The 12544-nt window shown below is 35.7% G+C and overlaps 2 protein-coding genes across 5 annotated transcripts in view; both read left to right on the top strand.

The window, feature by feature from the left end:
* LOC135164592 (metabotropic glycine receptor-like) overlaps positions 1 to 12544 on the top strand; it is a 127981-nt gene that overhangs the window by 46227 nt on the left and 69210 nt on the right. The gene's annotated exons all lie outside the window — the stretch shown is intronic.
* Positions 513 to 11569, top strand: LOC135164593 (uncharacterized). Of its 3 annotated transcripts, XM_064125076.1 has the most exons (3): positions 513 to 9346; positions 9680 to 9753; positions 9939 to 10983. In XM_064125076.1, exon 1 carries the CDS (start codon positions 5530 to 5532, stop codon positions 7555 to 7557), a length of 2028 nt encoding a protein of 675 aa, XP_063981146.1. In that variant the 5' UTR covers positions 513 to 5529; the 3' UTR covers positions 7558 to 9346; positions 9680 to 9753; positions 9939 to 10983. The 3 variants fall into 3 exon arrangements, with proteins under 3 accessions (XP_063981146.1, XP_063981145.1, XP_063981147.1); XM_064125075.1 differs by lacking the exons at positions 9680 to 9753; positions 9939 to 10983 and adding an exon at positions 11083 to 11569; XM_064125077.1 differs by lacking the exons at positions 9680 to 9753; positions 9939 to 10983 and adding an exon at positions 11083 to 11173 and having other exon boundaries at positions 513 to 9126.

The raw sequence follows: 12544 nt of genomic DNA, 5'->3' as shown, positions 1-12544 counted from the left end.
CATTCCAACTTTCTCCCCAATAAACATCCCTCATTTAGGAGATTTTCCTTATGAAGAGTCCCACTCAAGACCCTTCCTGATCCTCAGGCCCATATGTCCACTCTCTACCCCTACTCCAATCCTCTAATAGCTATCATATGGTCATCCCTCAAACTCTCCCAAACATATCTAGTAGTCCTCACTTTTCGAACACCTTTGGACACGACTGGTTGTCTCAGCAAAATTGTACTCCCAGACAAGCGAATAAACTTCTTTATTTTTTTGAACCATCTAAAACGAGTACGTTTACTCCGGTATCCAACAAAATTTGGCGACGAGGATAGGATTGCCTAACACTTAGAGTCAGTGAACTATTGTGAAGAGCCTTCTACCTTCATCCTGAACGAGAGTGAGCAATTTTAATTGCGAATTAGGCGTATCCAGAAGAAACACAAAGAACCACTTGGACGGAGTCCTCCAGACGACATCAGCGAAAATCCACGGACCTAGCAACTCCTGGCCCTGACGTTGAACGGAGCAATAACCATCGAATAAGTAAGTACTTCTCATTGGTGATATTTTCGAAAAATCTGAGAAAATCCTTAAAATTTAAAGCTTCCACATTCCTTCCAATACGATATAATCATGGCCTCAATCGAATTTCTTGCTAAATTAATTCCTAATTCATTTGATGGAGATAGATATAAAGTCAGAAGTTTCATAAAACAAGTAGACGCGGTCTTTGAAATAGCCACAGAGCAGCAAATTCCTCTCCTTTTATTATGCGTAAAGAGCCGAATCACCGGGAAAGCCAGAGAACAAATTGATATCCACTGCAATCTGACAGATTGGCCGTCGATTTCTGAATTATTGCTGAACCTTTATCACGATAAAAAATCATTCGAACAGTTGCTAGAGCAACTCCACTCCATGAAACAACAACGTAATGAGAACGTTTCCCAGTATTTTCAAAAACTCGAGGATCTTTCTTCCCGACTCTTAGCCGCGGTTCACAATCAAGTTGAAAACGAAAAAACCGCCGGAAAACTCGCGTTAATCACCGAAATGACTCTCAATCGATTCGTATACCATTCACACCCTCAGATTTCTCAAATGTTAAGATATCGCGCATTTAACTCGATTAATGACGCTTTTACCGCCGCAGTAACTGAAGAAAAAGCTTTGCGCATCCAATATGCGCAGTCGACCGGTCCGAATATTTTTTATAATAACGAGCAACGACTCCCAAATGACCAAAAATCACTCCCCTACTTCCAACAGAACTCGCAAGTTACATGTAGATATTGTCGAAATCCGGGACATGTAATTGAAGATTGTTTGAAAAGAATGCAAGCTAACCAAAAAAACTTTGCTCCACGAAATTTCCAAAACTCAAGGCCCCAATTTAATCAACATCGTAACCAAGCTTTTAATCAACAAAGATCTTTTAATTCCAACTCAAATGCATCCCGACCATTTTCGGGTCCACGACCACAATTTTCGAATGAAAATCGTTATCAAAATTTTAATCAAAATCAAAATTTTAATCGAAATCAAAGTTTTAATCAAAATCATAATTTTAATCAAAATCATAATTCTAATCAAAATCGCAATCAAAATCTAATACGTCGACCATTTCCTAATCCAAACATTCGAGGGAATATTCATTTTAACAATCAGAACTCTCAACCTCTTCCCCAAGAGACAAATCCTTATGAAACAATGAACAACGAAAATGCTTCTAATGATTTCCACCAATCACAAGCTCTCCCTCCGAATAGAGAAACTAGCGGAGTTAATTACAATTTTGATGAATTCGTTCAATCAAGTATCCTCCTCACAACAAACGATCTAAAATATATATTATTTAAATGCAAATCAGCAAATTGTCCAGATAAAATTCTGAAGCTCCTCATTGATACAGGCGCATCCCTTTCTCTCATCAAAGCTAATAGCTTGACTGATTATAAAATTACGAATCCAAAGACAGTTATACTCAATGGTATCACACCAAATTGTCCCATCTCAACTCTCGGAGGAGTCCAATTAAATTTAGAATACAATAAAAATTCAATGAACACAGAATTCCAGCTACTTGATGCTTCCTCAAACATTCCTTTTGATGGACTTATCGGTGATGATTTCTTTACAAACCACAAATGTTCTCTTGATTATGACACTAATACTATGAAAATGAAGAGCATTCCTTTTAATATCCCTTTTTATCAAAACACCCCTCAATTCAACCAATCACATTATTGTCTAAATGCTCGATCGGAAACAATTATAAAAGTTCCAATTCACAATCCTCACAACCTTAAAGAAGGGCTTATTGAATCTCAAAGAATTCACAATGATCCCACATTACTTGTGCCCAACGCATTTGTTAAAACGATTTATAATAATTATGCACAAATCACTGTCGTCAACTGGTCAAACGAAAGGAAAATTGTACCCAGTTTCCATATCTCAATATCCCCTATTCCGGTTCAAAGAACAATTTTTGCTATCAGCCCCAAAGTTGCAAAAAATCGCAACGCTCGATTAAACATTTTGAACGAAAATTTACGGCTCTCACATCTCAACGAGGAACAAAAAAAAGCAATCCGTGATTTATGTAATGAATATGAAGACATCTTTCATCTGCCTGGCGATTTTTTAACAGCAACTACTGCTGCAGAAGCCACCATCAGAACTACTGATGACATCCCAGTTCACGTAAAAAGTTATCGCTACCCTGAAATACACAAAGATGAAGTAAATAAACAAACTCGTAACATGCTAGATCAAAGTATCACGTCCCCATCTAATAGTCCATGGTCAAGTCCTCTATGGGTAGTCCCGAAAAAACTGGATGCCTCAGGTGCACAAAAATGGCGTATAGTAATAGATTTTAGAAAACTAAATGAGAAAACCATAGGTGACGCCTATCCCTTACCTAACATCGAAGATATCCTAGACCAGTTGGGTCATGCTCAATTTTTCACAACCCTCGACCTTGCGAGCGGTTTCCATCAAATCCCTATGAATCCAGAAGATGCAGAAAAAACTGCTTTTTCTACCCCAGACGGACATTTTCAATTCCAGCGAATGCCATTCGGTTTAAAAAACGCCCCAGCTATTTTTCAACGGGCTATGCACACTGTATTGAGCGGTCTCAATAATACTCAATGTTTTGTATATCTCGACGATATTGTAATCTACGGATCAAATTTAGATGATCATAATCAGAAATTAAAAAATGTTTTCACTCGACTTCGCGAAAATACCCTTAAACTTCAACCCGATAAATGTGAATTTCTACGCGAATCCTGCCATTATCTTGGCCATGTAATCTCTCGTGACGGTGTAAAACCCAATCCCAATAAAATCTCTTCCATCCGAAATATTTCACGTCCTCAGAACCCTAAACAAATTAAAATGTTCCTAGGAATGACGGGTTATTATCGAAAATTTATTGAAAATTTCTCAATGATCGCGAAACCTCTCACTTTACTATTAAAAAAGAATGTAGAATTCAAATGGACAGAGTCACAAGAACAGGCTGTCAACACATTAAAAAGAAAATTAATGGAAGAACCATTACTTCAGTACCCCGACTTTTCAAAAAGATTCTCTCTCACAACCGATGCTTCCAACGTTGGAATCGGTGGTGTTCTTTCCCAAAATAAAGATGGTAAAGATTTGCCGGTAGCCTATTACTCGCGCACCTTGAATAATGCCGAACAAAATTATTCAACTACTGAGAAAGAACTTTTAGCCGTTGTCGCAGCAATGGAACACTTTCGCCCTTATTTATATGGTCGTGAATTCGATGTGTACACTGACCATCGACCACTCCAGTGGTTATTTAATTGTAAAAACCCTAATTCAAAATTAGTCAGATGGCGCCTACGATTACACGACTATCAGTATGTCATTCAATATAAACCTGGTAGAATCAATTCAAATGCCGACGGACTTTCCAGACTTCCTCTTGTTTCAAACGCAAATGCTCCAATCACAGACGAAATAAAAATTAATACGGCTTTTAGTTCACAATCATCCTACCAAGATTTCGTGAAATTTCATTATATCAACAAGGAAATTATTGAATACGAAAAAATTAATTCTCCCCTATTCAAGATTCGTGAACCCCTTGTAATGCTATGGTCTGAAGATCTAGATGAAAGTAACCAATATTCTGAATTTATCCAATCTTATTTTAATATCGATAAAATCGATCCATCACTCAATGGAGTGTCCAAATTAACTTCATTAACCCAAACGGTCTACTTACTTTTCCCAAAGACATTTCACCATGACAAACTAGCATATAAAAACATTTTCGAGTCCCTCAAAACGTTACAGAGTTGTATCAAGTCTTCCAATTTCGTATTTGTTCCACCCGTTCGTGACGATAATATTAAAATACAGTTTTTAAATGAAATGATTAAATTTGTATTCCCTAAGAATGAGATTAAGATTTTTAATACAACCCGTAAGATCCCGAAAGACCAAGATGAAGTCAAAATTATTCTTCAAGAGAATCACTCAAGCAAACTTGCCGGACATTTTGGCTATAATAAGACGTATGCCAAAATCAAAGAGCGTTATTATTGGTCGAATATGAAGGCAGACATTAGAAAGTTTATCAAACAATGCCATTCGTGTCAAATAAATAAAACAAATTTTCATCCTACGAAACAGCCAATGCAGATCACTACAACTGCAAGCGCGCCCTTTGAAAGAATTGCGATTGATGTAGTAGGTCCTCTTCCCCTTACCGAACAAGGAAATAGATTTATATTAACATTACAAGATGATTTATCGAAATTTACTGTTGCCTTTCCATTACCGAACCATGAAGCCCTAACTGTCGCGAAGACGCTAACTTCCTTCTTTTTAATATTTGGTATCCCAAAGGAGCTACTCTCAGATCTCGGTAGCGACTTTATGTCAGATTTAATTAAGAGATTGACAAATCTCCTAAGAACCAAACATATCACGACAACCCCTTACCATCCTCAAACCAATGGTGCCCTAGAACGGTCACATTTAATTCTTAAAGACTATTTAAAGCATTTTATTAAACTCGATCAGAGTGATTGGGATCTCTATGTCCCCCGGCAATGTTCAGTCACAATGCTGCAGTGCACAAATCGACTGGATATATGCCGTATGAATTATTGTTTGGAACTAAACCCTATCTTCCTTCTTCCCTCACTCAAGAACCCGAATTCCACTATACGTATGACGATTACGTTCGAGCACTCAAATTCCGATTAAATAAATCGTTTCAAATTGCCCGACAAAGCTTGATATCCTCCAAGGAAAAGAGTAAAGATTATTACGATAGGAAAATTCATCCCGTAGAATTTAATATCGGTGACCTTGTATTAATCAAACAATTCACAATTACTGCCGGAAAATCCAAGAAATTAAGTACACCCACTAAAGGCCCATTTAAAATCGTGAAAATCCATAATAATCTAACCGTAGATATCCAAATTACTAAAAACAAAATAAAAAGATACCACACTAACCTTTTAAAACATTATTTTTCAGACGATGAATCTGATAATCTTGTTCCTCCTTCTAATCTCTAATTACTCCCATGCTAACACTTATTATAATGTCCAACAACTTCAAAATTCTAGCGGAATTTTCTATGATAAACTCGGTTTAGCACGGTTATCGAATTCAAAACTAACCCTTCTAACTCATTTAAATATTACGCATCTACAAAATGCTCATTCCGTAGCACATAATAATTATGATCGCATCGTTCGAATTTGTAACGCTAAAACTATTCAATTCCCAAATATAACTTTTGACCATTGCAGTCAACCCCTTAAGAACATTCAAAAAGAAATAGAAGAAATCGATCGGAAAAGTGAAATCCTCGATCAATTAGTTAATTATAAACCTGGACGATTCTCTCGTGGATTAATAGATGGAGGTTCCTACGCATTAAATTGGCTATTTGGCGTTCCCGACGCTGACGACGCTCAATACTACATTGATAGTATTAATTCTCTCGTAAACAATAATAAACAAACCCAAATTCTTTTGAAAACTCAAATTCAAATAATTACTAGTACAATAAAAAACTTCAATAATTCTCTAACTTCTCTCAGAGAACAAGAACAAACAATGAACACTAATATTCAAAAAATTAATCAATATTTCACGAACAATAATAAACGAATAAATTACCTCGAGCTGATGATTATCATATCATCGCACATCTCCGCATTATCATCCCTAGTCGCTCACTTACTAAGTAAATATACAGAATATATTGACGCTCTCAATTTAGGCAAACACAATATTTTATCTCCAACAATTGTTACCCCTAGGAATCTAGTGCATGAAATGAAACGTTACAAAGGAGAATATGACTTATTATTAAATTTAGATCACGATGATATTACAACCCTTTATAACCTTGCTAAAGTTCAAATTATTTTCGATAAGGACATGATTATTTTCGCTATTCATTTCCCCTTAGTTCAGAAAAATATTTACGATTTTTACCACCTGATTCCTCTACCTATTCAACATCAGAATAGTTCCTACTTTTCATTCATTAATCCTAAAAACAAATATCTCCTTATGGCCCAATCCATGACCCAATATTCCTACGTACAAGATCTCTCAGACTGCATCGAATATCTTCATGAGAGGTATGTTTGTATTCGAATACATGCTACCCAAACAACGGAAAGGACGAGCTGTGAAGTCCAGCTATTATCACCTCACATAACCCAGCTCCCCAGAGACTGCGATACTTCTACTATCAAAGCCGTGATCGAGACCTGGAAATATGTGAGAAACAATCAATGGATCTACGTTCTTCAAAGACCAATTACCGTAACCACTCTTTGCACTGGAGAAAAAGCTCACATGGAAGACATAATCCTCCACCAAACTGGAATCTTTTCACTTCACTCACAATGTAAAGCATACACCGAATCATATGTGTTAGAATCGACTAATCGTACCAGCCAAAATATATCCTTCTACGTTCCAACTATCCGCATCACAGAAGAAGACTGCTGCATCCGTCTACCAAATATATCCAAGGAACACACGGAACTTCTCCAAACTGTTCATCTCACCAATGTGGACCTCAACGATTTCAAGTATGCCTCTAAGAAGCTGTCAGAATTCGACGAAGCCCTGACGAAGCAAATTAATGAGCCATCTATCGCCACGCACCATAAATGGTACACTACTGTTCTACTTGCAATCGGAAGTATTATCTGCCTAATAATATTATTCAACTGTTGCCGCTGGTGTGGATGTTTCAACTTATTACGACGTTTCTGCTGTTTCACACGGAATCCTGCTAATGGACAATTGGTCTCTCCAATCATCAAAAATTTCGTAAACTGCAACTTCGATTCCAATTTCCAATCGGATTATCATCGAGAAGCCCCAGAACAAATCTGCTATCACCACCACGTTGGTCCTGATCCACCCATTAACACGACGACGTCATCGACTCACACCGAAGATGAAGTCATCTTGATGTCATCAAACCCTCCAAGACGACTCAGCGTTAAACCACGCAGGAGTACCACTCCACTTTAATTTCATTGATATATTAATCTAAACAAAACTTTCATTAAATTACATTCTATCATTAATTAGACTTTGATAATTATAGAATTACTGCAATCAGTTATAGGATTAGATTTCATGATATTATTGATTCCAACTATTGTAATTTCTATTCAATTTAGATTTATCCATTCAATATTTTATAATTTTAAAGTATCCAACTTTCTCGTAATTAAGTATAATTCATTGTAATTGTTAGCTATAAGTATATTGAAAATGGTATTTTCAATCTTGAGGAAGGAGGTGTTGTATACCCCAAAATTCCAGCCTTAAAACCTTATAATTAAAACCTTAAACCGTTAAAAGCAAAATCCTATCCTAAAACCATTCCAACTTTCTCCCCAATAAACAACCCTCATTTAGGAGATTTTCCTTATGAAGAGTCCCACTCAATACCCTTCCTGATCCTCAGGCCCATATGTCCACTCTCTACCCCTACTCCAATCCTCTAATAGCTATCATATGGTCATCCCTCAAACTCTCCCAAACATATCTAGTAGTCCTCACTTTTCGAACACCTTTGGACACGACTGGTTGTCTCAGCAAAATTGTACTCCCAGACAAGCGAATAAACTTCTTTATTTTTTTGAACCATCTAAAACGAGTACGTTTACTCCGGTATCCAACAGTTAATTAACTTCCAAACATAATTATAAATAGAGCGATGTGAAAAAAAACTTATAAGTCAGGCTGATAAAAATAGAAAGTATTCAGTTGTTTATAAAATGCTGGCTTCAATAAAATTCACACGGATAAACATTCTAGACAAATTACGGGACTTACTGTTCACGTAGCGATTACGAAATCGAGTAGAAAAATTTAGTTAGTGCTTTAACATCAATTCAATTCAGCGATTGAGCTAAAAATTACGAAACGGTAAAAGTGTGTGACAGTCCTGTAATTTTTTCCACAACTAGACTTTGCTTCGCCATTGCAGAAAATAGATGTAATATTTATTCAGTATTTCGTTCCGTGTCGGCTGACTTTTTTTCCCCGGAAAAAAATAAACAGTGTTGAATAAACGATGATTCAGAAGTGAAACAACTTTTCAGCCGATTCTTTGAATTTGTGATTAATCTTTAAATTCACGCTCTATTCAGGCTAGTCAATGAGGCCATTCTCGGTCAAGCTTAGAAAATACCTAGTTGGAATAATATTGATTTCGTTATAGTTCACTAACTATAGTAATACCGATTGATAGCATATTTATACATGGCAAGTTTTCCAATTATATTTTCACAGTCACTTGCCAGTGATTCGACGCGTACCAGGGACATTCCGGGATAGAGCTAGCCTACGGGCTCTTCCCAATCGTAACAGAATTAAAGTCCAGGCGAACTAATTGGAGAGGCTTATAGAAGTGATTAACCTTTTAACGGAAAATACTGAATCCCGGTAGTTACTAACTAATATACTGATTCAATTTGAAAGTTGGTTACCTGTTCGTTTTTGATGTGCAACATCTATAGGCTCACTTGTAAACCGACGCGTTGGCCTGGCGATACTTGCCGTGGCGACGGATCGCCAAGCTATATTAAGGTATGCCTATACCTATTATGTGTAGTAGAGTGTACGGTGTGGCTTCTCACTCAGTTCCACGTTGTTGTTTACTGCGGTACACATAACCTGCGTTTTATTTAATTTTTCATTTTAATTTTTGACAATAAAATATGTGTGATAGTGATAACTCAGAAGATCAAAGTGATCAACCTTGTGCAAAGAAAGTGAAACTGCACTATGGCATACCACCAAGTCATCAGTAAGTAGATCGTATTTTCCAAGTCTCCATAAATGTAATTATTATATTTTTGCATGGAATTAATTATATTCATATTAATCATATTAATAATTTATATAAATTATATTAATATTATCTTCAATTAATTATTCTTTTATTATTCATGAAGGAATTAATATGGAAAAATTTATTAATAAAATTTATATTTGCAAATCTTTAGTTATATATTGCAATAATTAAAGAAGATTTGAGTTCATGAGTATATTGAAGCCACACTTAAAACTTTTCTTCTTTTTTTTGTGTATTTTAATATCATATTTTTTTAAATATTTCACTTCCCAACATTCATCGCAGGGATCACAACATATTCTTATTGAAACTGGACGCCACCCTGATCATTCAAACACAAGGCATATGATCAATCTTGTGTAAGACTTTATTAATCGAATAGTACCAGACTATTTTAATTTTTATCTTAGATTTTATTAACATATTTATATTTTTTATAAATATAAATGTGTGTTTATATTTTTTAATATGGAACAACAATAGATGCTGTATTTGTGAGATATCTTGATGATGTTTCATCCAATACTTTTGTAACGTACTTTAGTTATCATTGACCAATCGTCACAGTAATACCGGCAGAGGAAAGCTCAAATATAACTATTACTGAAGTCACGGATGAAAATATGTAAATTGCGGCCACTTGATATTAATATCGAACTTTTATATCACATGTAAATAAATGTTTATTAAATAAAGTTACCATTTTCTGTAAGAAATTCGTAATACTTCATTTTTCCATTAGGCTATATTTAATTCCTGTAATAATATCATCTTCTATGCATATTACTTGTACACACACGATGTTTCACATCTGCCAGGCGTCCCATGACGGCTTACATTTTTTTTCAAATAATGTAAATTTGCTTTCCGGCCCTCGGAAAGTTCATTTGATGAGGCTTGGTGGTGTAAGTGACGGTAATCTTCAGAGCTCCATCAGTATAAAGTTTATTACATTGAGAGAAAAATACACTAAAATACGAAACATTTCATTTAATACCAGAGAGAATAACTTTTCTCCATTTTTCATGAGAACGGAAGAGAAAAAATCTGAAATGTTCAGGAGATTTTCAAGCTCATCACTGAATAGAGGACCAAATTCTTATCTAATTTACCCATAAAATTTTACAGAAATTGCCCGACCATCATCCCTTTAATATAAAAAATTCTCCATGGTTCAATATTTATTATGAAATTCGTGAGCTACTCTTACATTCCGTTCCGTAAAATTTTTCCAATCGTCGAGAAAAAAAATGGGGAAAAGATTTATTGTCCCCACAGCGGTGAGTTATCAGTCGAGCGGTTAAGTTGTACAAAAAAAAAATCGTAGAATTTAGGTGGCAATTTGTAGCATTTCAGTTCTGATTCTCACTTTCTATTGAATTTCATTTCTCTTTCGAGGGACCAGTGTTTTTATTGATCTATTTGAAAGGGCTAGCGTATAACCTCGAAAAGTTTCTTTATCTTCTCAGGCCTTTTTGAGAATGAAAATATATGAATCATCTCCAATGAAAAGGAGTAGGTTATAAAGCAAATTGATATATAAGTCAACGATTTTTTGTTAATTACTCAATGGCGGGAATATTTGGCCAATCTGCCCGGCATTACTGAAAATTTTACTGTTCACAACGGATGTTTATATTTTTTTACTGCTAAAAAATGACACTCTTATTAAATTTTTTGTCTAACAGTATAGTTCTTGCCATGGATTTTCATCTACGAGTAGTTGTCAGTGGCATATCCCACAGGCAATTTAAACAATGAAGTTGCATTGTTCCCGGATGCAAAACAGGAAGATAATACTCGACACGGTATTGGAGAATTACTCAGGGGGAAGAAAGACGTATGGTATGGCTTGGATGTTCAGGAGTTGCACGGGCCCCAACTTCTGCGAGTGTAGAAAGGCGTCTCTTCACTTGGCTCTTGAGAGGGGCAAGGTAGCGAAGTGGCAAAGACTTCCCGAGAAATTGGATGATCACATAGCTTCCTAAATTGAACTGCAATGTTGTATCTAAGTATTGTATAAGTAATAAAAGTTGGCCTCCGTTTTAATTTATTCCAATCAGTTTATGGAATTTTTCTTTCGGTGTATGGGTTTTTGACATTTTTCTGGACGGTACGAAAATTATTATTTTACATTGAGTAAAGATTAAATTAGTATGTCAAAAGTCAGTTGACAAACCCAGTGAAACGTAATACTGCCCGACTAACTAGTGAAGGATCAAATAATATTTTTATGGATTTGAAGGGAGGTTCGAGGAGAGGGAGATCTGTCTTCAGATTTGAGTTTCGTAGATATGTACGGGAAAATTCTCAGAAACAATTCGTGACTACATGATTTTCAATTCCATGAATTGTTGATCCCCAGAGTTTCTAGAGACGTGAGAATTCTTGATATTTTCACAGCATGCTCTGATTGCCATGGGTTAAAGATAAAACGTTCGTCTACAGCTGATGTTGATTCTCCCAGATTGTTTCCATCAACGGCTCGTTGACTTAGCCCTGCCTACGTTCAAATATTTCGAACAACGAGCGGATAATAATAATATAAAAGGATCAGTATTCTTCGCATAATCGAGAACGATTTATTTCTCTTCGGTACATAGACTTGAATCTCTCAACACTACTCCATCCTTTTTGGAGAATACCAGGTTCAGAGTTGAAATTTTCTTGACTTTTTTTTTTAATAAGAGGTTCCATGATTAGTTTCTGGAGAAATGTTGAAGCGTTTAGATCGCACTAAAAATACGGACACTCTCTCGACTAATGAATACCTCGAAGTAAGAAATGCAATCACATTAGACATGCCTTGGGAATTTAATTATGAACTTTTACGAAATTGGAGGATCAAAATTAACTTCTCCATGAAGAAAGATTCATTCTCAAGAATTGGTTCATGTGAATTAGAGCCACTCGACCATTACAGGTCATTTGGAACTATTAAAAGCTACAATATTTTTCCAGAAATTTAAAAACATATATCTCCGCATGCCAAGCCAGCTAGATATTGTAGAAATGAATGGTAACTACAAAGAGGAAATTTCATTCCATCCAAATGTGTCATCTCTTCGAGTGTAAAGCAAAAACTCTCTGAACGCGATGAAAAATGTCCTATAATCCTCTTTAGTTTTTTGGCATTCATTTATATGTACT

The sequence above is a fragment of the Diachasmimorpha longicaudata genome, chromosome 7 (genome assembly GCF_034640455.1).
Source record: "Diachasmimorpha longicaudata isolate KC_UGA_2023 chromosome 7, iyDiaLong2, whole genome shotgun sequence".
Lineage (NCBI taxonomy): Eukaryota > Metazoa > Arthropoda > Insecta > Hymenoptera > Braconidae > Diachasmimorpha > Diachasmimorpha longicaudata.
This window is presented reverse-complemented; position numbering and strand designations above follow the sequence as displayed.

Coding starts and splice junctions, on each gene's coding strand:
- LOC135164593 (XM_064125075.1), top strand. CDS start 5,530: ATGAATCTGATAATCTTGTTCCTCCTTCTAATCTCTAATTACTCCCAT.